Here is a 25,101-nt window from a genome sequence, read left to right as displayed (position 1 = left end):
ATATCGGACACCTTTCATAGAATATATCAGAATCCGAACATGTTTGTTTGAATAGGGGCCTTTCTTGTTGAATAAAGACCAGCGCCTGGTGGCTCAACAATGATGTCACACATAATACCCATCAGTCCGTACAACATCCCAGGACACAAAAAAGAGCCGTCATTTAACATCTAATAGACCGGATGTATTTATATCATAATCCAATACCTCCACGAGCGACATTCGACCGACCGGCGTTACAGTTAGTGGTCCGCGTCAATGCTCGCCTTGTAGGCGGCCTCATCGAGTAGACCATCCAACTCCGCAACGTCACTGACCTCGATCTTGGCGATCCAGGCGTCACCCTCCGGGCTCTGGTTGATGAACTTGGCATTGTCCTCGAGAACGCTGTTCCCCTGCACAACCTTTCCAGAGACGGGCGACAGGACGTCTGAAGCCGACTTGACTGACTCAACGGCACCCACGGCCTCACCAGCGCTAACCTCAAGGTCGGCGTCGGGAAGCTCTACAAACACGACATCACCAAGGGACTTGGCGGCGTACTCTGTGATGCCAATCTTGGCTGGGGAGAAATTGGCCTGTTAATAGCTGCAGAGTCGAAGACTGGGGTCGTTGGTGTACGAGAGGAGCAAAAAACTCACCTGTCTTGCCATCCTCGCCCAGCTCAATCCACTCATGAGATTCGGTGTACTTCTTGACTTCCACTGCGTAGCATTATAGACGTTAGTACAATGTTTTGCTTCGAGAATAACATCTCAATGGCTTCATGGACGCTGAACTGAGTCATTTCTTACAGAAAGGGCTCTGGGTGAAGCTCCTGATACTTCCCCGCGGGAAACACAGAGCGGGCGAGGCCCTGCGGACGCTGGAGGTCAGAGGAGCCTTCTGAGAAAGCACGCGAGAAGCGAAAGGACGGAGAGATCTGGCGACGGAAGACATCTTGTTGAGGAAGCGAAAAATTAGAGGAAAGAAGGACAATGGCAAGGAGAAGGAGAGTTCGAAGAAGATGGAAATGAATGATGATAAACCCGCCGAGGAGAAATCGTGATTAAATGGAGCTGCGCACTAGCTTTCCGAACTGATAGACGATGCCAAGACCCGCTGATAAGGAACTGCCGCCTGTTGTCCGCAACGCCGGAAGGGAAAATAGTTGTCTAGCTGGTGACCGCTCCCAAAAATCTCCTCCGCTAAACGCCATTCATTCTCCGAAGCGTCGCCCACAAACACACCGTCGATGCGATGTTGTATGAACTGATTGCTGTTGTGAGTACATTCCTTGTCCTCTTCTCTCGAGTATATCTTCGGTATCGAGCTAACTTCCTCAGGTCCGTCCAGGCAGCCTCAACGAGGTCCGAGAGTACGTCTCGCACCCCGCCCACACACCCTTTGTTTCGAAAAGACACATCTATCCTATATAGCGACATTCCAATGTTCACTCGGGTAGAGTTTGGACTTCCAACTAATTGATGAACAGGATCGCTCGTAATGCCGGCATTCAAGTCCTCCGATCAGGTGGCGTAGTCCGCGGATACACAAACTGGGGCACGTTCCGACTTCCCAAACCCACCACCAAACATCAAGCTCGGTACACCGACGGCCATCACTTCATCATGCGCTTCGATGCTTCAGGCCCCGTTCAGTCCGCCGTCCGCAGAACCCTTAGTCTCGACCCACGGATGATCCGCTTCTCAGTTGTGAAGCTGGGCGACAAGCTTGAGGAGATCAAGGACGTGGAGGGAAAGGTTGAATGGACCAATGCTCGCAAGCTCGCCGATTCGATCTGAATGTGTACACCTATCATGGGCTGTCGAATTGAGTAGCGGGATTGTCCTGAGCTGCGTTGATTTTCTGGAATTTGAATGCTGGCATTGCGATACCATTGTATCATTTATGGGACTGGGGCTATCTGTACTATCATACCAACATTACAGGCGCATAGAGATTGATTTCTTTTTGAGTTGGGACTCCTTTTCTCACTCTTGATGCAACTTAACGAGGAGCACTTTGTTCGCTGTAGTTTCTTCACGTGACCAGCATATCTCCGATCAGTAACCCTTCAGGTCCCAGCTTCTATACCATGAACAGGAGAGTGCACTACTCAGAAATTAAACCGAGAAATTTTGTCTGACTTGTATTTTTTCGCTCCTCTCATGTCTGATGCTGATAGAGGATGCCGCGTGGGCATTAAGTGCATCGTGTCTTGCCGATCAACCGAGGTTCTTGTATCGGCTGACGAGATGATCGTCTAGCGATCGCTTGACGAACTATATATTTGTGTCGAAGGACCACTGTGCTCAGATGCATACTTTCTGCTGGAATATGATACTCTGCTTGCAAAATCCCTGATTCAAGTCTGATCCTGCACCGACCTGCTCTTGTGCTCCCTAAACGGAGATCCAACCTACTTCCCCACACAACAGCATCATGAGTTCGAAGGAGAATGGGCCTAGCAGTCCGGGAAAACTGCCCTTTTGCGCCTCCTTCGCCGAATTAATGGGTCTCAAACGTCTCGACTCGCCTAGCAGCACTCCGGACGCACCAGAGAAGGTCGAGCGGTTCGAATCTCTCGCGGTACCGTACTCTCCTGGCATGAGCGGAATAGCATTTGGCGGGCACGTCTACGCTCAATCCGCATATGCAGCGTCGAAAACCGTTGACAAAGGGTTTGTGATACACGTAAGTCTGCCTGCCTTGACACTAGCGCCATGAAAACCCGATTGAGCTGAATAACCAGGACATGACGGGCACGTTCATTCTACGGGGCCGACTAGACGTCCCGTATGAGTATACAGTTCGCCACATGCGAGATGGGAGTATGTACTGTACGCGCGCTGTCGACGCACGGCAAAATGGCAAGATCTGCTTCTCGTGTTTGTGCTCGTTTAAGCGCTCCGAGGGGCAGCAGACGTTCCACCATCAGCCGGGCCCGGCACAGGAGCGCTTCAGGGCTCTTCTTGCCGGGAAGAAGCCGGAGGATCATCCGCGTAGTCCCAGCGTGGATGCGGACTGGTGGATTGAACAGGTTCAGCGGGGGAATATTGCCGAGCCAGAGTTCCCGGGGCTTGATGTGAGGAAGGTGGATATGACGAGTTACAATGCCACAGAGGAGGTGAAGCAGAGTCCGGAAAAGTACCGTCAGTTGACATTGTACGCCCTCAAGGGGTCACCGCATGACTCAGATGTTGCGTTGAGCAAGCAAGACCTCAAAGCCAGAGACCAGACAGGCGAGTTCGATAACCTCTACGCCTGTGCGCACATGTATGCGAGCGACAAGAACTCGCTGTTACTGATACCACGTGCGTTGGGACACAAGACCTGGTCTGCAATGGCCAGTTTAACGCTGACGGTGGTTTTTCACCACCATGGTGAAGCGCTGAGGATGATTGACTGGGACGTAGGGCAGGAAGAGGATGGAAAGCGTTTACCCAGGAAATGGTTTATCCAGGAAGGCTGGACACCTACTTCAGGAGAGAATAGAGCTATCCATGAGAGCTATCTGTGGAGTCCAGATGGGGTACTGCTCGCCACGAGTTATCAGGATAGTTTGCTCAGGCTTCAGAACCTGGGACGTGGGAAACTATAGAACGTTATGGAGATATTTGCACAGCATTAGTATAATTGTCTATTTATGATTGCAATAGAGTTTGATCGGATTGTGTTCAAGGCCAGATACATCGTCTACTGCCATGACGGCGATGCTCGACGCCATTCACGATTGATGGAGAATGTGGAGATGTTGATCCTGGTGCCCGCGTGGAACTGCCTAGCAGGGCTTAATCCAGTGGGGGGCCATTTCCGTTACTTGATGAACCACTGGAGATTTAAACTTCATCCGCCCATCTATATTTTGACAAGACATCTCTCATCCTTCAGTCAGGACAACGATTATCCATACAGGATTTAATACGGAGAATCACGGGTAGGGAATATCGGAGCAGAATCGTGCGCTTCACCGAAAGTTCTGTATCGAGTCCAAGGTCGTATCAATATACAACCAAGGTTGACTCCATACAACCTGTGACTGCATAACCACGTCTTATAAGCAAGCCTCAGAATGGCCATCGAGGTGGTCAACCTCACCGAGGAGGATATCCCCGAAGCGATCGAGGTGATCCAGCGCGCGTTTGCCGACGATCCATATTTCAAATGGGTTTTCGATCCTGCCAAGGTATGTAGCATGGGTAACGGAGTACACAGGAGACACTGTTGAGATTTCCTGTTAGGTCAAAATCCTGTTGATCAAACATTGAAGCTAACATGTGCTGTGTCCCATGACGCGGTCGAGTCGACGCCGGCCTGCGTCTCGCGTCACCGGAGATTCGAACCACATAGTTCAATAAACAACGGAATTATGGTTCTCTTGAAGCACGATGCCGCTGGGGTATCCACAACGCCATCTTCCAGGTCGCCAAAGAGAGCGATCGAAACGACTCCTCCTCTCGCGTACTCGGTGTCTCATGCTGGCTCCCGCCTCAGCCCGCTGCAGAGCCCGAAAGCTGGTACAGCTGGGCGCAAAGCTGGCTGCTGTCGTTCCGGCAGTTCATGAATAATGTGCGCCACATGGGTCGGGGAGGGCTCAACACGCGCCGCTATTGGATCTGGAAGGATCGTCAACGGGAGGCGCAGAGTCAGATCTGGGATGATCCACAAGGGTACTATTTCTGTAACATTGTGGCGGTCAGTCCAGAGGCGCAGGGAAAGGGGATCGGGAAGAAATTGTTTCAGGCAGTCACTGATCGAGCGGACGAGGAAGGGGTGAAGTGTTATCTGGAGAGCTCAAAAGAGGTGCCCAACGTGGAGATCTATCAGCGGATGGGATTCGAGATGGCCAAGGTGATGGAGTGCAGGGATGGCAATGATGTTTGCATGGTATGTTTGTTTCCAGGGGGGCTGCTCAGAGTCTTGTTATCGTTATTATTAACGTTTTCTTGTAGCTGTATTGCATGGTCCGAAATCCAAAGTCCAAGCCTTAAGGAGAGGCAGACGAGATCTTATTGCTGCTGTGCGGCATTTACGGCAAATGGCACGGTCAAAATGAGAGGAATTATTGTCGAATTGAATTTCGGGAGTATGATTATAAACAAGGTTTGGGGCCAATAATAAGAGCACTGATCAATATGAGCATTGATAACACCCCCTGTTCGTAATATCAAAAGTGTAGCAACTTGATGTGATGCCGATATTAGCAAGCAAATCACACAAACAGGAGGCCACCTGTCAGAACTTTGTTGTATTAATCCATGCAACTTGATCTATAAAGAGTCCATGATCATCAACGCACATACGCACTCAGACCCAGCTATTTACAATGTAGGACTTCAAACGTCAACTCCTGACCCCAACCTCAGAAGGTGCCTCTTGGCTCAGGCCGTCCCGTTGTGCTTTGGGACATGGCTACCGGGTACCGGCAGCACCGCTAATCCAGGCAGCAAGCGGAGGATAGGTGCAAGGAATAAAGCACCTACAAGGGTATATAGTAAAAGGTCCAGGGTTACAGTATTCTAAAAGCACTAGCAATACAGAAGTTTTGGCCAGAACGTTTGAGGACATAGGTATTCGCCTAATGAAACGCTCTATTCTACCAAGAAGCGAGGGAACGCTCCGCAGTAAATACTTCACTACCGCACTGCTAAATCAATATCCACCACCGTCAAACATTCCCAATAACGGAGAATACCCGGCTCTCATCGGCCGAGACCTAAGAATTGGGGGCCAATATCGGAACCGATTCAGGATGACGCTGTCCCCTCAGCCCGCGTAGATCACTTGTTTCGCGGTCTTCCTTTCCGTCAATGAAGTATTTTGAAGTATTTTATATCGTCCGGTGGGATTTGTAATGTCGATATCCCTTTCAAAACGTGATGCGGCCCCTCATTTATCAATCCCTTCAATAGGAAGCTGAAATGGATTGACACTTTCCAGGTGATGCTTGATGTTGACGCGACAGGCTGTCACAAGCTCGACAGTCCTACCATATACTAATCAGATAGATTCGACAATGCAGTTAGCCGCCAATGCAAGGGCAAGCTAGGAGAATTAAAGGGGCAGCACGGATATGAAATGATTTGGCTAGTTCGTTCGTTAGCTGATACTGACATTACTCCGTCGGCGAAAGAACTACATCGGTTACAGAGTGGTATCTACCTGAAGAATATGGACAACCTGGGCATGAATGATATCAGGCAGCTTGGTATCCAGTGAGTAGGCTCAGTTTTACTTATGTCATTTTTCACTTGTGTTATGACCTGAGCCATGCTTATGGCAATGTTATTACAGCGACGGTACTTCAAGTGGCACGCATATAACCAAAGCTTGGGTAACCTTAGCGAATCTGATTTACAGATACAATACAATCTCAGATATTCAATTATTCATATACATGAAGTGTGAAGTAGATGATACTAATTTCCACAATAGACAACTCACCAATGGCAATTTCATACTGTACCATTCCACTCCATACATACACACCAATAATTAATATAAGAGCTCAATATAAGAACATAGTACAGACCACCCGTCACCCGTTAGCTCACTGCAAGCTGTCCCGATACAGCATTGCATATGGCCCGTGCGCCAAACCCAGCTGTCATCGGGAATCAGGCTCAGGCGAGCTCGAGAACGTCGGAATGATGAATCCATCCCTTGTGCACTGTGCAGAAGCATGATGAGCCAGTGCGGCTAAAGTGGTGTGACATTGAGACCGTTAGGTACCTTGGTGGTATTGCAGGCTCAGTGGAGATGAGTAGTACCGTCGTCCTCCCCCTCTGAAGTATCTAGCTAGGAAGGAGTTGATAACTCCGATCCAAGACCAAGATATTCGCCACATATCACATGAAAATCCGTGCCCATGAAGAAAACAGCTGTTCAGCCTTTGGCCAGCCGTAGCTGTAAATTTCAAAATAGTACATTGTAGGATAGCCAGCACTGTAGGCTATTTCTGTAGGCTGTAGCCGTCGGGTAAATACTTTGAAGCCTTTTACCCGTTGAGGCAACCAGCCACTATCTAATACAGAAAGACGAAGGTGACGAAATCAGTCTTTGGTTTTGCCCTTCTATGACGTTTTCGAGACAAATCACGTAGATAGATGCTGTCTGCGTCTATGTTGCTCCGCTGTCACTGTCAATGCAACGTATCATGTATTCGTAGCTATTTTACATTCAAAGGACACAAAAGTCAAGGCCATTGCTATACGTATGATGTCAGCACTATGAATGGACGCATGGACGGTCGATCTTCATCATGTCGCTGGTCAGCTGAAGATGTAGTCAGCGCTACGATCTGATTGTTTCAAGTAAGGCAGTTTACCCACTACCATGATGAATGGGTCAGGAACCATTACAGACTCGTTGGAGTATGTGGTTTCATATTGTCCTCTTGTGGTTGCTTCCTAAAGGGAAGAGAGTGGAGCTTTCTACGCTCCCTGGTCTATAAACATTTGATAAACGTCGAATCTCCGCTCTCCTGGTAAAATAGAGGACTTCTAGATAGCGCAGATAGTGAAGTAACGCTGCCATCTACGGAGTAGATTCATTTATTCCCGACAACCCTACCATTATACATTATTCCCGTAGTGCTCGGCTCGTATATACTCGCTCAGCAGTACCTGGTAAATGTATGCATAATTGCTATGGTGCATGCTCGGGCCGAAGGCACGATCCCCCTTAATTGCCGTTCATTTATTTGGAACTTCGCATCCATCAGAAGAAGATAAGCGAGTCTAAAAGATCAGTAAACATTCTAGCACTTCTACGCAGCCCATTCGGACTCGGAACTGCTTGCATTTTGGGCTTTATCGATCCTTGGCCGCAGCGTTCTGGAGTATTTAGACCACCTTTCCATCAAATGCTCTCGCAATTTCAACTTCGTGCATGCCATGTGCTGTCCCGATAATGAGTTGTATGAATGCGAATGGCTGTCGAGTACAGTGACGTGCCGCTGGGAAAGAGTCCGAGTGCGGTTCTAACGGCGGTTGTGTAACCATGCCTGTCAAAAGCTGCAGTGGCAATGCCATGGTTCCATCACGATTCCTCATAGCTCCTCGGAAAGTCCACAAGAAAAAAAAGAGCTAACATGGACGAAGATAAGGTAGAAACTAGCACTGGTTTTAGCCACACGGAACGGACATACCGAAAGGCTCTCGGCTGTCTATAGTATGGTCTCGTCAAATCACTGGTCGATACAGAGAAGCCTGAGAATGTTTTTCATGGTTTGAGGATTGAGCAAAGCCAGTGAAAGCAGGGGAGCAAACGCAACAGGGGCCCCCAGTCTAGACAATATTTATATTATTTCACTTTTCATCCCAATACCCTGGTCGCTTTAGACTGTCTGAATGCTGTGCCACAATTGGGCGATGGAAATTACCTCTGGGACTACCTAGTACGTAATGGGAGTCAATTGATTTTATTGGTCTTTTTGGCCTTTTTTTGGCATTGACAGCGCCGAATTGTCCTCATGGCTGCACAACTCCGGCTTTTTAACCTTGAGAGGAAAGGAGGAGCACGGCTGTGCTTACCTCCATGGTTTAGTGTTACTATGCTCTTGACAATATATGCAGACCCGATTGCGAGATGCCGTTAGTAAAGAAAATCGCCAGACCTCGTCTGGTCCTCAGTACAGAGTAGTTGCAGTAGCATATGGGCTTGGCAGTGCACCGTCTGGGGTGCGATGCAGGTCTTCGCGTCAATGGTCGTAACGCAAATTGATTGACCTTGATAAGGCATTGGGAGTTGAGAGAAGCGACAAACATTATTTGATTTGTCGGTACGAGCCTTTGTTCTTTTCCGTCGCCTTATATTGTCCCCTCCTCATCTCGAAAGTTCAACCCAAAGTGCTTGAAGGATTGCACAAAGAAGCGGGTTTGGAAGAAACGGCATCGAAAACAGACACAGGCGAAACAAAGTAAACTTTGAGAACAGGAAAAGTCCGGGGGCTGAACCCCGCCTAACAGCCAAGGCGTGTTTGATCATCTTCGGAGACGGAGCAGCTGTCGGCCAACGAGTCTTATAATTCGCTGCACTGCCTGCCGATATCGTTGAGCGTCGCAGGTTGTCTAAACCTATCCCTTGTTTTATTAGGTCCGAGGAATCAAAAGGTGCCACAATCGATTGCTAGAGAACTGCATCTCGTGTACAGCCAGCATGTGAATCTGACTGTGGTCTGTGTTGTATGACACGAAAGCCCCGGAGAAGCGAGTGGTAGACAGTCAACAAAGGACGGTGGCATTCAGTTGCGATATATGGCAGTAAAATCGAGACATTCGCTTTGGTGAGCGTCGCTTCAATGCAAGGGAACCAGCGAGGAGTACTCCGTAAGTTGATGTGGGGAGGGGGAAAAGAAAGTTGACAGAATAATAAAAATAATACTTAATAATAATAAAGACAGGGGGGGGGGGGGGGTGGAAAGAAAAGAAAAGCAAAGGGGAAATAAAAGAGGCCAGAGGGGGAGAGAGATTTATGCAGGAAAATCCATTCTCGGTAGGTATACATGACAAGAACACCAAACACCCACCAATTCCTCCCCATGTACAGTTAGTTCTCCGAGCGCCTTTCCATGCCAAAAAAACAAGTCCGATTTATACACGCATATCTGCCATTTGCTTCGCAAACAAGAAGATTTCATATCATGGGGGAAAGACATCTGAGAATAGAGGGGATCTCTAATCCGTAGGAAGTAGATCGCACAGTGAATCCATAGTCATTATTGTGACTCTGCGAGTCACAGTCGAGATATGCAGAAGATGAAATACCCCGCGATGATAATTGTTCCATCTCACAAGGCTTTTTTCTTAGAAGACCTTGTCAACAGAGGGTCGGCAACCCCAGACAGAGCATAGAAGCGGTGCGCCGTTTTAGGACGACCATCTAGCAGTCTCTGTTCGAAGCTGCCGAAAGTTGGATGCATGGAGATGCAATTGATAGGAGCTCAACGAGGAGGACAGAGGCGGCATTTCCCCACGACTACAATGAATCTGTCATGAGGGCTGTCCGGACACTTGCTCTCCTTAGCTCCGTCGACCGATGTGCGGATGAAATGCTGTGATGGTTCGCGGCAAGAGCTGTAGATATAGTAGTTCTTAAAATAATTGCACATTGTGGCCGCATGCAACAAGAAGAGAATCCAAAGAATTTGAAAGGATTTGAGATCACTGTTGAAGCTGCAGAAGGTGAAGAGTCTAAATTATGCAGCAGATACACAGCGGGATAGGTAGTACTGAAAGACCCCAAAGTGGATTGAGGATTGATTTCCCAGTTGTGGTTTGAAGTCTGAAGAGAAATGCGAAGTAGCAACCGGTAGCCCTCCTGGACAATGTGAGGAAACTATGAAGATATATGTCGCCTTTCGTAGTGGGCTGTTGCAAGACGAGGATTGCCGTGTTTTGCTACAGGTGCAACAGTTGACTGGGGGCCCCCATCACAAGCCAGATGCACCAGGGTTAGGCAAGAAAATTCATATCAAATAATATAGAAAAAGTTGATAATAATGCTCTTGCTAATGCCAGATACTACTAGGACTAAGGGAATGGTAAATGAAAGTTAGAAAACATGAAAAATAAAACAGACTAATAGTGTAAATTGTAAAATAATAACAGAAGCAGATATAGACGCCGAACGGTTGAGAGAAATTCAAGCTCAAAAGGTATTAACAAAACAGGCAAAAGCTCCAGGAACCACTCGGGCTCCTTCTTTTTAGCTCCCGATGATGGGTTCTTACTGAAAGTTCTCAGGCTACTAAGCCTACCTCCTCTTACCAGCCTACCTGGATCTAACATATACACGCAATGCAATCTGATTGCGTGGCATCGTGAACGAGTCTGGTTGAAAGTCTCAACCCATGTCGCAGAATGTGACCCTGGCCTGTTGTCGGCTTAATCGGAGCGGTACAAGGCCGCACGGGAGCGACGACAGGAATCAGGTGGAAGCTCATAAACTCTGCTCCCCAGCATTTTTAAGAGAGTAGTGTTGGGAAATAGCCTCATCATGACACCCGAGATTCATGAGTGACTGCTTCGTCGTTAACAGCTTAAAATGGAAGATCGACACGGTCCCTCGCAGCCGTTGATGCTTCACCCGCACGTGGCGCTAGCTAGGATCTCCCATGCATACGCAATTAAGATGTCATAGAGATCAGGATAATGCTAGGCTGCCATGAAAGAGCAAGATTCATTGGATTAGGCAGTAGGACCGGAGTATGTTAGCTGATGAGTCGTCCATCATTGCCGTCCCCGACACGGGATTTCCCAGGCATACCAAGCAGAAGAGAGCTGAATCTTGACCAGTGACAGGCTAGCCGCCTAGCAGGCTGTTTCGTGTTGACAACATCTGGCGTGCCTCTGATCCACGAGGGTAAAATGGACCGACCCCCTCCGGTCAATCAGGGCGATCAAGTATTGATGTGGAACTGTGGGTAATGCACTCCGAAAATACCGAAATACCGGATGTTACTGTTGTTTTAGCACATTTTAGCGAGCAAGCCATCGTGCTTCATGGTGGGCAGATGGGCGAAAGTCAAAATGACACGGAGCCGAAGCCCCATCTCAGCCATGATCGCGGCGCAAATTCCGGCCAGGGACGCTTGGTTTTGCCCTGGAGGCATGGCATATGTGCTCTGTATGCATGTGTCAATAAGGATCAATTATGTGTGCTGAAAGGCTTCTCCTCTTCGAAGTTCTAAGGACGAGCATTTTAGCGGACGTCATTTCCACCTTTCCAGGATGTATGCCTATATCGCGTATCACCACCGTGTGATTGGCTTTAGGGACAATTCATTCAAGGAGATAACCAATGGGCTGAGTCATATTCCCATTAATTTGAAAGATGGAGGACACTTGGAGCTCGTTCCGGAACCTGCACAGGCCTAACAGAAACACTAAAATGCAGTCAAATAGACTTGGACGGTATGCTCCGCCCCCAAGGAAAGAGAAAACCGTCACAATCCACAGTACTTCGATTTGCCATGTCTCTTTTTTTGGGTCCAAGTCCTACCTTTGCACGAAGAAGATTCGAAGCCGCAATAATAATAATAATGAGGCCTAGTCTACTGTGTAGGTCCTATCCCCTTTCCCGTTCTGTCGTATCCGAGAAAGGTGTCCCATATTTCCACAGCCACAATAAAAGTTTGAGGATTACCTGCTTCCCCCTGGTCAAAAGAATGTGATTGACGCAAGCCACGAAGGCTTGCTAGAATGCCGTTGGCCCTCGATCGTGCCAAGGCTTGATCTGCTGGCAGCCCTGAGAGACCACGGGCAGGAGGATTTTTCATCCCGCCAAGGAAAACTTGGATGCTGGGAAAAATCATGTTATTTTCATCGGAAATTCATGACAGTAATAATGATAAAGAGACAATGGACTTTGTTTCAGGAACTCTTTAGAAGCTGTACCTATTATTGCATGTGTGCAGGATGCACAGGACGAACCCACGCAGTGAGACATGGTGTGTGTATTGGTGTTAGACTTGACTGCAACCTTGTACCACAGTACACTGGCGTCTTTGGGAAAAGTTGAGGACTCCACTCTCCACGTTCTAAACGGGGTTCGGCTGGGTGTTGTCACTACTTTTCGCCCAGAATCGCCTGACGCTCAGTCTGGATATCGGATGATTGAAGAGCGGATACGGAGTAATTCAACCCTTTTTTCACATGCAAAAGCGAAAACTGAAAGCTTGTCACTATCAAAGATCGATCGATATTTTCTCTTAATGATGCAAGACTAGTCGACAGGTTTCAGCGTGTATGGTGCCATGTCGTTTTTACCTAACGAAATAAGGATCTGACTTGAAGGCTTTTTTGCCTACAGGTAAGATTATGAACAAGGGTTCAGAATGGTCCGTGGCATTACGGACAGCAGCCGGTGTACCCTTGGAGAACGAGGGGGAAAAAACAACAAGGGTCCTAATAATTCTTCCACCGGGATCGTAAGTACCTCTTCATACCCTGGTCTGATTGTGCTGCCATCCAAGGCAACTTTTCAAGGGTCAAATCGATGTACTTTCTGCGACTTACCATGAATCCAGAATTCTAGATGGCTTGCTCCCAGCCTCACATTGAGGTGGGGGCCTCCGGTTTCCGGACATCTTCCAAGGTCCAAAACTTTGATGTTCAAGGGTTCCTGAACTTCTTCGTGCCTACAGGTGGAGCCCGAGGGAACATTCTTTTCAAGCTCTTAGTGCAATCGCCGAGACTCTGGCTGTTTGACTATCGCGGGCTCAAAATTTGGAGGCGCTGACTGGTTCATCGTACTGAGAGACGACAATAAACAAATACCTCTAAAATACTAATGGAAAAAGGAACACCAATGAGATGGTTTTTTAAGCCTGATTCCTGGACTAGCCATACTTTTACTCATGTGGATTTGTGAGGCGGGCAGCAATTGTTTCTGGGCGTTTCAGTCCACCATTACTCCGTGCAGAAGGTGGTGATACACGAGAAGATGGATCAAGACGTCTAACTCAATTTTCGACTTCGTAATCTGTGCAGCCTCAATCATTATTGAGGCGTCCACCTACCGTGCAGATTTCAGAGTGAGTGAGGCTTACCATGGTAACAATATTAAAATAACAATTATGCAGCTTCCTCTGGTGGGTGATAATTGGAATGGGTCTTGGCTAGACTGTTGTTTATCAGTCCTAGGCACTTGTCAGTGTCTCGACGAGATCTGTCCTTTTGCCTCGGGGCGCTAGCTATAAAAGGATAGCTTGGCTTAAGCTCACCTTAGAAATAAAGCTAACCACTGACACCCGACAGGTCAACAGCAACTCTGGAGATACACTATCCTCAAAATAGAAACAATAACAGTCCATTCCCGATCTGGCCTTAGCGGACCTCGTGATCATCGCGGCTCCTGGACACGGAAAGTCAGAAACAGAAAGAAATCCCCTCATCCCACTGTCGCGGGTCTGGTTGTCGCCCGGCTACGACTCAAGGAAGATTCATCATACCGTTCTGACTTTCGCTAACTCCTGATGATCCGGACTGGGGCTCGCCGTCGTTTGTTGGACGCTTGAAATCGCCTTGAGGCTGTAAACAGAAAGGGGTTTGGACGCCTGCATTTTCCAGGTCCGCCCAGCCATTGCTGTGGAGACAATCTTTGAACGAGCGCTCCGTTCAGTATCAATACACCGTCGAAAGAGTCGCCAGACTTTCGTTTTTCTTCATTTTCAGGTTCTAACACATTTCGTCAAAATGGGATTTGGGCAATTCGACTCTATATGCCAAAAGGCAGCACTCCCTCTTTGCTCCTTGGTGGGCCCTTCGTCCCCAATATCAGGATCCACTGGCATCATTCCCAACTGCTATGCGCGGAATATCGAGTTGGCAAACACCATCATATTTGAAGGTGCTGCGTCCTTCGTACATATCATTGCTCTAGGAATGACAGTCATCATGATTCTGCATGTCAGGTCCAAATTCACCGCAGTTGGTGAGTCTCGAACCTAGACCCCTTCCTCTGGACGCGTGTCAAGCTCCTCCTTGAAACTGCATGTTTTACCGATGTTTCAGAATGGCACGCTAACTCTATGAACTATCAGGCCGTAAAGAGATCATTACATTCTTCTACATCTACATGGCTCTGACTATCTGCTCATTGGTCATTGATGCCGGTGTGGTTCCCCCTCGAAGTGGTCCTTTCCCCTACTTTGTGGCCGTGCAGAACGGCCTATCCTCTGCATTATGCACCTGTCTGCTCATCAATGGATTCGTCGGTTTCCAGCTCTACGAAGATGGCACTTTTCTATCAGTCTGGCTCATACGACTAACGTCCGCGGTTATGTTTGTCGTCTCATTTCTGATCTCGCTGTTGACTTTCAAATCCTGGGGCGGCATGAGCCCCACGAACACCATCGCTCTGTTTGTGGTGCTATACATCCTCAATGCGATCAGCATCGCGATCTATCTCGTTATGCAACTCCTCTTGGTAATGAATACGCTCGAAGACCGCTGGCCGCTGGGGCACATCGCTTTTGGGGTTATTGTCTTTATCTGCGGACAGGTGCTTTTGTACGGATTCAGCGATACAATCTGTGACAACGTACAGCACTATCTTGATGGTCTCTTCTTCGCTACGTTCTGTAACTTGCTCGCCGTCATGATGGTCTACAAGGTAAGTTCCTTTAATCCTTTTCCACTTCGAGCAATGTTGACCGGTCTTTTAGTTCTGGGATTATATCACCAAAGAGGACCTCGAGTTCTCGGTGGGCATTAAACCTAATACTTGGGAAGTCAAAGAACTTCTTCCGGAGGAGGACCGTCGAACGACCGTCTATCAAGACTCTCACTCGGAGTATGCCGGGAGCATGTATCATCACCGTGCTTCCACTTATGGTGGTCACAATTATTGACATGGTTTATAATCATCTATTTGATATACATGATAGTCTAATCACACCCTGGGCATTTTGGTTTCTTTTCTGAGTCTCATATTCGATTAGCCGGGTGTCATGCATCAAGACTCACCGGTAGATATTACATGCATCAGCCATCACATTAAGGACTACACTCGTGAACATTATACTTTTTCATATCCATACTCCATACGTCAACGGTATTTGTCCATACTTGCAGGGATGTTTGACTTTCAGCGCTGCGCGGTATTTTTCGGGAGGGGAAAGCATGAGAACCTTGTTGTCCTCTTTTAATCTAACAAAGCTGCACCGATCCTTTATCATTTACTGAGTTACAGGCATACCCTGATGTATGCTGCATCCAGAACATGGTGTTCTATGCTGTTGTCCAGATTATCCAATCCGGCTATTGAATGAACAGCTCTATTGTGTCATTTAAATGATGCCAACTAGAGCGTCCATTTGAATTTGGTTATTTCAACAGGCATGCGCCACCGTTTTAGTGGAAACCTAACTTTGTGACTGCCACTGCAGCTAAATCCTTCCAGAGCACACTCGGACGGTTGCGAGACTGTGTCATTTCTATTGGAGCACTGCAGGGCGGATAGACGGAAAATGTCTCCAGCTAGAAAGAATAGGGCAGGTCCAAATGTATGCACAGTTACACTTATCGTCACAATTTCTCAACTGAGCATAGCTCAAATCTGACCGCGTGAATCCAAAGGCCCCGAAACATGATCCTAGCTCGCTGACATTTTGTCCATGCAGGGATCAGGAGCCGTTTGCAGCGGGAACGGCAAATAAAATATTGCCCTGATCCATTTCTAGGTTAATTGGTATCCCCTGGGCTGCAGTCGCATACGCCAGCTGCGGTAGACTTAACGCTTGGTGGAGAATGGCTGCTCAATGCCGTACGAATTACCGTGTACCAGATGGTCACCAAACTTTGCTCGGTGGCAACATGATGAGGAGATCCTACGTCTCCAGAGCCGGGTACAACATGATCGGTCACCTTTAAGCAGGCCTCGGCGAGCAATGTGGACGGTGATTCCAGAGACATCAATGTAACCTCGGGATTTCGGTGGCTGCGGGAGACGAACAGACGTGTCAAACAAATGTCCAATGATCGAGTGCAGTTTATCGGCAAGGCAGGACATGCAATGCGCTCAAGTGTTGGCAAGTCATCAGACGAGAAATCAACATAGTAATTTTTTCTTCTTCCGGCTTGGACAGTAAAAAGTTTCTTCTCTCAATCCACAAACACGACGTCATCATCGTCCATAAACTTACTCTCAGCATTCGGTGGAGTATTACTCTTGCCAGTCTGTGGCGGTGTATCACCAACTTCCTCAGGAGGTCCTGTGGCAGTGGAGTACCAACCCTTATCAATCGATTCCACCACGGATCTGCATGCATCGGCGACAAGCTCTAAATATGCCGGATTTTGGTTTGGCAAAAACATGCTGATATGGGCACTCACTTCGTCCGCCGCCGTATCATTGATAGCCTTCAGCCACGATAATCCCGATTCGGAAAATTCCGGTGTGCCCTGGCCCGTTTCAACCTCAGCCGGGAGGGTGCAGAATGTGCGGTGCTTTGAGCGTATGATCCGTTGACTAAACGAAGTCTTGCCTTGTTTTGTACTACTCTCCACCAATGATGGGGCGCCTTTACCCAAGCACGTATAGAAATTCGTGCAACGTATTCCTCGTTCGTTGTACACTGTAGACAGGAGCGCAAGACGCTGTCGCAATTCCGAGGGGCGCGCTAAGCACCCAACAAAGATAAGATGAGAAGAAACCCAATCCCAACCCTCCGTCAGTCGTTGTCGTTGTGTGTACATTGCGGCGGCGCCCCCTGCAGCCACAGCACCTGCAGCCCCTGCAAACATGGCATACCGACCCCAGCGCTGCCAGGATGGTGTGGCAGCAGCATCAGGAGCCGAGGCAGGAGTACCGGCAGGTGTCGAAGGTAGGAGCCTTGCCTGTGTTTGCTGTGTGGCGTTTGTGCCTTCCCTTGAAGCGTTATTGGCTCCTCCGAAACCGAACAAGCCCGCTACTTCCGACAATGCGTTATATGCAGTGGTGACATTCTTATAGTGTCCTTCCGCGCCATAGGAAACAACGCCCGGAGCAATCCCCAGAAATGGTGTATCGAATGCAAGCACGCCCTGAATATGAGGAAACATGAATGTGCCCGGTTCTACCAGTCGTGAACTTGCGGCAGTCTTCGAGTTTGCTTCGCAGCCAACTGAAGCATGGTTTGAAGGTACATCCGAGTAGGCATCCGTAGAAATGGGCTGTTCTGATGCGAGCAACAACAGCGTCTCGGCAGCGACAATGCCACCCATAGAATGACCAACTAGGAAAACGTGAACAGAAGGGTCAACGGTAGGCGATGTGGTACGATTTGCTACTTCCAAGTCGATAACTCTGTTCTGGAGCCTACTCAAGGAGAGTGGTTTCAGCGAGATCGCAAATAAAGAGTGAGCAGTCCAAGCCCGTGATCTCGACATAGACATACCATTCCCGGAATTTTCCCACACATTCCTTCAGACCACCACGAGTCTCATATTTGGGATACACCACGGTAGTGACCTTGATTGCGGGAAGTGCACGAGCAACTACAGCACGTAGACGATCTGGAAAATTGGCGAAGGTATTGTCATCGCCCTTTATAAGAAACAGATGTTTAGTATGAGGCCTGATCGAGTTTCCCAACCTTTGATAACACGGGAAAACAACGAAAACATTCGAGAAGCGAACGAACCTTGAACCCGTGAATGAAAACTAGCAGCAGTGTCTTCCTCATAATAGGACGTTGATTTGATGAAGATAATACATCCTCGCTCATGTTCGAGTGCAAAGTAGATACTTCGAATGGTAAAGAGCCACCTTCCTCTGGATCACAATACGTCCCGAGATTGGGAGTTGGGATATCACGTTACGTCATTGGCGCCGATAACGTCACGTGTCAGAACTGGAATGCATCCAATGATAGTGAATCACCAGGATCATTTGTGGTGTCGATTAATACTTTGTTTACTTGCAAAAGCATCGTCCTATACCTACTCGGCTTCCATCGATATGCTGAGCAAAGGACACCTCTTTTCTCCATGACATTGCGCTTAGAGCATGGTCCTCTCGGATAACCTCTAAGGACAGTAAATTCGCACGAGAAAATCAGGAAGAGATCATGATGACCGCCTAATATGCACAAGGCACCTACAAATCTCAGAGAGAGGGTCGATTACGTGATCAACAATCGTTTGATTGCTTCTCAGCAAACAATCGATGGTCTATGACATCCTCGGCTCATCTACTCATCTCATTCTTTCAGGCCCCAGACACCGGGCCGAGGCCGACTCGGCGATTGGTCAATGTATACTTGGGTGGACCATAAGCATCCCATTAAGTCTCAAAGCTCACATTGACGAGCAACTATATATAATGAATCCAACCTTCACCTCACTCCACGACAGCCAGTAGTCAAGTTCACACCATATTGAAACCCACGGAGCCGAAGATGTCCTCGGACGCGATCTACAACGTCGTGAAGCTGGTCCCCAAACCAGGGAAGTACGACGAGGTATGTGCCCTTACTCCTCATCAAGTGTGACCGATTTCTGACCTCGGGCTTGAAACCAGGTCGTAGCAGCATTCGCCGCCTTCGCGAAGCATATCGAGGCGCACGAACACAAGACTCAAATCTACTTCGCTATTAGACCCGAAGGGACTGATGAGCTGCTCATCGTGGAGAAGTGAGTCTCGTTGCATTCACGAACGATTCGGTCTGAGAATCAGGGGAAGGCTAACATTGAGCAAGATATACCGACGCAGCAAACCTGAAGGAGCATGCGTCGACACAGGAATTCAAGAACTTTTCGCGTCGGCTTGCGCCTTGCCTGGCGCAGTCGCCTGAGATGAAGAGGTCGAAATTCCTTACGGGGTTTGATGGTCGCTCAAAGATCTAGGCCGTCTGTCCATAATGTCGAGACTGCTACTATATGAACTAGTTTATGTATGTCTAAATGAGGGCTTTCGATGGCAGAAGCGGACTATATCCACAGACAGTGAGCGCTATTCGGTTGGCATATCTAACACCTGCGGACAAGCCAATTTGAATTTGTACCTCCAACAAGCAATGGCTGGTAGGCTGCGAGTACCAGCGGTCAATAAGGAATAGTGGTGATGAGAAACATAGAATCCTGCAACATGCACCATCTCATCATGTTTACTATCGTGCATGAAGTCATGAACTGTCCATAATATTGTTGGAAGAAGCACTCCAGACAGCGAACTAAATCGTCGATTTTTCGCTGACGCTAAGCCAAAGAGGTTTCCAACCGCCTGTGACTAAAACCTTGCTTTTTTGTAGACAAGATTGAGTCGGCGTTGGGCTCACTTTCGGCTATTGGTTTCTACAGTCCTTATGACAGCTGCTGTATGCGGAGAATGCTGGTCGCAGGGCTAAGCTACTATAAACACTGTCTGCAGCAAGTCAAAAATAGTCACCCCTGACATCAGAGCACCATCAATGGAACAAAGAGAAGGTCGGCACGATGCACTATAATCCTGATGCTTTACATGATGTGTGTAGTGACCGACTTTGCTGGAGATGATGCTGACACCGCTGAGGTTTAAATCAAAGCGCCTAATGCCTTCCAATGCAGCCTGTTTACGCCATATCCAAGATTGACCAGTGAGTGAGAAATATTGAAACGGTATGAGACCCCCATAAACAATCGCGGCCCTATTGAAACCCAGATTCCCGACATTTAGATCCAACTCCAAACGCTTTCCCGCTTGGTTCCATCACGAGCAAGTCACACGAATAAATTCATAACGTCGTAAATCCTGTCCACTCATTAAAATTTCAATCTCCCATGCTATTGGACAGCGGGTTCTCCAAGTCGCACCCATTCCCGAGGAACATCCATGCTGCGGTTCACGCGGCCTCCTGGTGTGAGGGGTACGTCGACACGGCCACGGCCACGCTCATCTCCGTCACCTTCCTCGTAGAATGATAGTCGCGAGAAATAGTCCTGCAGGACAGCATCTCTGTCGTTGTTGCCCACGATTGAGTTGTACTCTGGGGGTGGGGTTATTAGCGGCGGCGGAGGTGGAACGTCTTCAAACGCAGGAGGAGCGAAGGATGGCGCCCGAAGAAGATGCATAGGACGGGGAAAGCGCTCATTCGCTTCATGCGCGAGATGGGCTTGCGGAGGACGAGCCAAGCCCCCAGATCCGTTGGTGAAGCTGCGAGATACGGTGCCGCCATTTGGTGCATCTTCCCGATCAGACACTAGCAGTTGGCTGCTCGAGCTGTTCCTGTTGACCATTGCCGCTCCAGGGCAGCCGCATTCGTACTCTTGCGCAGGCAGACCCGGCTCGGAGCTCGGAGTGGTGTACGCAGGGAGGTAGATGTTGGCTTGTGTGGCCTTGCAGGAGAGAAGGTGGAAGGGAGAATCAATGGAGATTTCGAAGTGTCTACGCTTATTTGGGTCGCGCTCATCAAGTCTGGAAAGACGCAGCACAATCTAGATATCAAGCCAGTCAGCAACAACTAGGAAAAGTTAAGACGTAGGCTATCTTACCTTGATCCAGTGGTTGATTTGAATATTCTCGTACGTCGTGTCAAAATGCAATCGTTGCGATTCATCCCGATTCTTCATTTCGTGGCAGCTAGGAAGTTGAACGTTGAACTCCATTTCGGTCGGGCCAACGCCTGAATCATTTGCCAGATTTCCTAGTAGATTCGTCCGGTTACGATCCACTATCTCCTCGCCTCTCGCAGCGGCCGCACGATGATCCCAATCAATGCCGCCACCTGCAGTGACACGCATCGAGCTGCCAGGGTAGGTGCTCACACTGGCGGAATCCGCTCGTTTCTCGAAAAGTAACACCTTCTTTGCTGGCTGCAGCCGGTGCACGCTCTTGTCCGCCGTCCAATGTTGAATGTTTTCTGTCACGTAAACCTTGATCCGGTGGCACTCAACCTTGGCTAAGGGGGTCAATTTGAAGGCGATAGGCACCTGAGAGCCTAGCGGAAAAGACTTTCCTGATATGACAATATCGTAGTGCAGTTGGTCCTCCCAGTTCCGAGAAATCGCAATGGGCTCAACCTGCTCCAGCGATCCCTCGGCCGGGGTGCGAATCACAGGTACTTCCAAGGTGCCCATCAGGTTCGGCCGGAATGCGCCTGCACGTTCAACAATGGCTTCTAGATCGTATCTGACAAAGCCTAGATCGGTCTTAATCGTCTCGGGAAGAGAGCCATCGATGGGAAATTCAAAGTTATACAGGTAGTCGCCAATGGGGAACATCCTATAATTGCGCTGGTGATGCGACTGATTGCTGGACGGCATTTCGTTCTTTCCAAAGCTGCGCGAGTATGCATGGTTGGCTTGTAAGGAGAGGCGCTTGAGCTCTTTCGCGGTCGACTGGTTGAGGGACGGGGACGATCCACTCTTGGAGAAGAGTTCCCGGGTTGTTGTTGTCGACCCATCTTTACCTGTCACCGAGGTCACCGGTTTAGTGTGTTGGTAGAAATGTGCTCCGTAATCGTTCTGCATGAGGGCAGTATCCCCGTGGTTAAAGTATATCACTCCGTGAGTGACCAGGTCTTTCTTGTCATGAAAATGGATCTTCTTCGGCGGAATTCCTAGGAAAGAATTTCAGAGTCAGCAGGGCTCTTTTCCCACAGTAAACAAACTTACGAGGAAAACATACCGTCAGGCCAGTCAGTCTGAGCGTGACCACGGAAGCATATCGAGATCTTTTTAACTTTGACGCTCTTGGTAATTTTCAAGTGCAGCTGCCCGCGCAGTATGGCGGATTTCTTAGTACTCGGGTCATTCTGATCATAACCTTGAAGAAACAAGACGGGCTCTGTTAGAGCAATCCCAACAGCGATACCGCTCCCCGTTGCGACAATCTTCTCATGGCGGAGAGCAGGGAACGACGCCGTTGCATCCGACGCTGATGGAGTATCTTGCCCCGATGCAGGACCTAAACTCATAGACACCGTAGAGGAAGAATCGGATCGCATCCTCCTCGCCGCTGCTGCAGAAACTAAAATTTGCGCGTCATGAGGAGAAACTATTATCTCGGACACAGGACGTGGTCGCACTGTCCGAGACATCAGGTGGGTAGCGGTAGCGGAAGCAGTGTTGGTAAGTGGCGGCGATGGTGAGCAGTTACTGGGCGGCGCGCCCAAGCGGAGGAAGCGCTTTGCGTTCTCCCGTGGCCCCGCCAGCCTTCTTAGTATAGAAATGCGACGATTTTGGCTTTGTTTAGGAAATTGCTCGACTGCCCGATCAGTATTGACTGTAGTTGAAGTAATGGATCGACGTCTCTCTGATCTAGAAGTGAACAGACCCGAGAGTGATTGGAAAAACTCAGGGTTTCCCGACCTGGACAGGTCCTCTTGTAGAGGAGAGAGGTGAGTAGTTGTCATGTTGGAGGATACCGAGGCAAGTGCATAACGGACTAGACAGATGAAATCGGCACTGAAAGGATCTTGTACAGAAGCCAGGAGCTTGTGGATGGGAAACGGAGACGAATATAGAAAATAGGTAGAAGGGTAAAAGGGTAAAGAAAAGTGAAAGTGAAGCGAGTGACACAGGGTGTTGTAGAAGAGCCCAAACTTACCCCGTGTCTCTGTAGTTCCCAAAGTAATATTGAGGATGATCTCCTTTACTTTTTCTTTTTTTCCCCCCTTGGACCTGTTATTTTATTTTATAGAACAAATTAATAATGTATGGCTTTGCTTTTGTTTCTTACGTCCAAGCCCGGCGCATTGAGTCGTGCGACTATTTTCCTTTCAATTCCCTCGCTTCTTTTTCCCTTTGGCGCCTCCAGACTTTTTGGGCCTTTTGCTGCTTTGGCTGATGATCGACCACGCAAGGAGCCACACTTGATTTTTGGCCCGAAACGGAAACGAGGCGTTCCCCCAGAATCACTGGACTAAACTTCAGTTTGGAGTCGCTCAGAGTCTGTGATCGTACTCCAAAGCCTGGTCAGTCGACTCTCCAGCGTCTCGGTTATTCTGTGGTTACGTCGGCGTGGAGTGAGGGGAAATGCACAGCCTGGTGATCACGATCACCACAGATCACTAACGCGATTGCAGGCCAGAAGGGCCGATGATGCGGGGATCGGTGAAAGAGATGAAGTTCGTTGCCTAGGGTCGACAGACAACACCGAAAGGAAGAGCGACAGGGTGTGCTATGGTAGATCTCCAGCAAAACAGAGTTGCAGGATGGCAAATTCCCAAGAACCTAAACAGAAGAGGTGACGGAATAGACACGATGACTGTGAGGCGGTGCGAATCAGTGTAATTGTTCGTTCCTTGGGTGACAGATGAGATCTTGGTATTTTGTCATCAGACAAGTCGAACCTGCTAATAGTTTTGCAGTTTCTGTCGGGCCCAGAAGATAGACCCTCCTGTTATATATTAGGTATCGAATCTATGGTAGGCACATAGCTCTACGATGACGCGGAATACAACTGAGCCACCACTCTATGTCGCTGGATATGGATCCGGCGAGCCGGCCGACTGGCAGTTGGCATAGGTACACGTACAATCCACGTAAAAAAAAGTTCGGATCATACGTAGAATAAAGTCCAATCACCAGGCGTCCCCCGATCTGTAACCTAAATTCCATCGGATTTCATTTGCATGGGTTTCGGTGCAGGTTCCTAGCTACTCATATCTGAAGTGTCCAGTGCTTCACAGGTAGATTCAGAAGTCATGTAGATCATCCGCAAAGAGCTACATGATCATGATGCCTTTTTTCAGTAAGCCATACTTTTTCCATGTGATACTCCTCGGTGTTCACAACTTCAAGAAGATGATTCTAAGACCCTGGCGCTAGTGTGTCCTAGCCTAGAAAAATGACGTCGTCGAGATGATGTCTATATTTCGGTATTCCGGCATTAAAGAGGTACAGATTCCATTTTTCTTGCCTTTTTCGCTATAAATTCTTTGTTGTTCATTTTTCTTTTCTTCATCACTCTAGCTTATCAGCGAGGACAAATCAAGATATACCAGTATCTCATCATTGATCTAAATGATTGGCTTGAAACTTCAAATGAATCCCGCCTGTCGATCTCTGCCAGTATGATGGGATCAAATCAATCAGTGATATCATTGTTTTCTGTACCTGTGGCACACCGCACATGAACAACTCTAACTCTTGTATACCCATCCTTGGTGCAAGCACATCCACTAGTCAGATTTCTAGTGTATTACTATGAGTAATTGATTCTAAGGAATCAACGATAAAAGGGAACAGCGGAACTTGAGTAATCATCTTTGGGGGTAGACTCTATCTAGTTGAATATCCACTTTACCATTACAACTGGGTCCTAGCAGAGGTTTCGCGCAAATCCTAGATTCATTCCTGATAAGCCGCACCTAAGAACCTGATACCTTCGAGGCACAATAAATACGGAGTACTAAAGTCCAGTATGAGGATCGCCGGCAATCGCGGCCGGTGGGGATCCTGATGCCGATGATGACCTCATCATTTGATCTTTTGCTGACTTCATCCGGGACCAAAGTGGGAATATACTCCGCTAATCAAAAAATGGCGATTGGAAAATCCAGCAGAGCTTTTGGTCAGGTAATGCTTTGGATCTGGGCTTCATGTGCAAATCTCGTGTATACTTCTAATATCATCACGAGTGACCTCCCCACCTCACGCTCATTTCTTTAGATGGAGGTGGGACTTGCCTAGCTTGTAGTCTGTAGATTGTCGG

At 48.4% G+C, this 25,101-nt stretch overlaps 8 protein-coding genes across 8 annotated transcripts; 5 read left to right on the top strand and 3 right to left on the bottom strand.

Annotated features, from left to right (window-relative positions):
- Nucleotides 1-242: 242 nt before the first annotated feature.
- On the bottom strand, nt 243-1,029 carry AFUA_1G12070 (glycine decarboxylase subunit H; the record flags this gene model as incomplete). Its single annotated transcript, XM_747482.2, has 3 exons — nt 795-1,029; nt 642-704; nt 243-562 (listed from the first exon to the last, which is right to left on the bottom strand). The coding sequence occupies exons 1-3, from the start codon at nt 937-939 to the stop codon at nt 243-245; spliced, it is 528 nt and encodes a 175-aa protein (XP_752575.1). The 5' UTR covers nt 940-1,029.
- Nucleotides 1,030-1,085: 56 nt separating this feature from the next.
- On the top strand, nt 1,086-2,051 carry AFUA_1G12065 (mitochondrial 37S ribosomal protein bS6m). The gene is made up of 3 exons (XM_747481.2): nt 1,086-1,263; nt 1,326-1,357; nt 1,475-2,051. The coding sequence occupies exons 1-3, from the start codon at nt 1,240-1,242 to the stop codon at nt 1,782-1,784; spliced, it is 366 nt and encodes a 121-aa protein (XP_752574.1). The 5' UTR covers nt 1,086-1,239; the 3' UTR covers nt 1,785-2,051.
- Nucleotides 2,052-2,071: 20 nt separating this feature from the next.
- On the top strand, nt 2,072-3,658 carry AFUA_1G12060 (acyl-CoA thioesterase). The gene is made up of 2 exons (XM_747480.2): nt 2,072-2,676; nt 2,735-3,658. Exons 1-2 carry the CDS (start codon nt 2,425-2,427, stop codon nt 3,581-3,583), a joined length of 1,101 nt encoding a protein of 366 aa, XP_752573.1. The 5' UTR covers nt 2,072-2,424; the 3' UTR covers nt 3,584-3,658.
- Nucleotides 3,659-3,781: 123 nt separating this feature from the next.
- Nucleotides 3,782-5,221, top strand: AFUA_1G12050 (GNAT family N-acetyltransferase). Its single transcript, XM_747479.2, has 2 exons — nt 3,782-4,168; nt 4,333-5,221. Exons 1-2 carry the CDS (start codon nt 4,055-4,057, stop codon nt 5,098-5,100), a joined length of 882 nt encoding a protein of 293 aa, XP_752572.1. The 5' UTR covers nt 3,782-4,054; the 3' UTR covers nt 5,101-5,221.
- Nucleotides 5,222-7,349: 2,128 nt separating this feature from the next.
- Nucleotides 7,350-15,337, top strand: chs7 (chitin synthase export chaperone; the record flags this gene model as incomplete). Its single annotated transcript, XM_747478.2, has 5 exons — nt 7,350-12,729; nt 12,796-12,913; nt 13,013-14,418; nt 14,528-15,099; nt 15,152-15,337. The coding sequence occupies exons 3-5, from the start codon at nt 14,181-14,183 to the stop codon at nt 15,335-15,337; spliced, it is 996 nt and encodes a 331-aa protein (XP_752571.1). The 5' UTR covers nt 7,350-12,729; nt 12,796-12,913; nt 13,013-14,180.
- Nucleotides 15,338-16,589: 1,252 nt separating this feature from the next.
- Nucleotides 16,590-18,193, bottom strand: AFUA_1G12030 (esterase/lipase family protein; the record flags this gene model as incomplete). The annotated part of the gene is made up of 3 exons (XM_747477.2): nt 16,590-17,784; nt 17,864-18,012; nt 18,110-18,193. The coding sequence occupies 3 exons, from the start codon at nt 18,191-18,193 to the stop codon at nt 16,590-16,592; spliced, it is 1,428 nt and encodes a 475-aa protein (XP_752570.2).
- A 152-nt stretch (nt 18,194-18,345) lies between these two features.
- Nucleotides 18,346-19,313, top strand: AFUA_1G12025 (putative quinol monooxygenase; the record flags this gene model as incomplete). The annotated part of the gene is made up of 3 exons (XM_747476.2): nt 18,346-18,928; nt 18,988-19,100; nt 19,166-19,313. The coding sequence occupies exons 1-3, from the start codon at nt 18,866-18,868 to the stop codon at nt 19,311-19,313; spliced, it is 324 nt and encodes a 107-aa protein (XP_752569.1). The 5' UTR covers nt 18,346-18,865.
- A 915-nt stretch (nt 19,314-20,228) lies between these two features.
- Nucleotides 20,229-23,926, bottom strand: AFUA_1G12020 (arrestin family protein; the record flags this gene model as incomplete). The annotated part of the gene is made up of 3 exons (XM_747475.2): nt 22,072-23,926; nt 20,937-22,003; nt 20,229-20,879 (listed from the first exon to the last, which is right to left on the bottom strand). Exons 1-3 carry the CDS (start codon nt 22,796-22,798, stop codon nt 20,229-20,231), a joined length of 2,445 nt encoding a protein of 814 aa, XP_752568.1. The 5' UTR covers nt 22,799-23,926.
- Between the last annotated feature and the right edge of the window lie 1,175 nt (nt 23,927-25,101).

Source organism: Aspergillus fumigatus, chromosome 1 (genome assembly GCF_000002655.1).
Source record: "Aspergillus fumigatus Af293 chromosome 1, whole genome shotgun sequence".
NCBI lineage: Eukaryota > Fungi > Ascomycota > Eurotiomycetes > Eurotiales > Aspergillaceae > Aspergillus > Aspergillus fumigatus.
The sequence above is the reverse complement of the archived record's forward strand: the minus strand, read 5'-3'. Positions and strand labels throughout refer to the sequence as shown.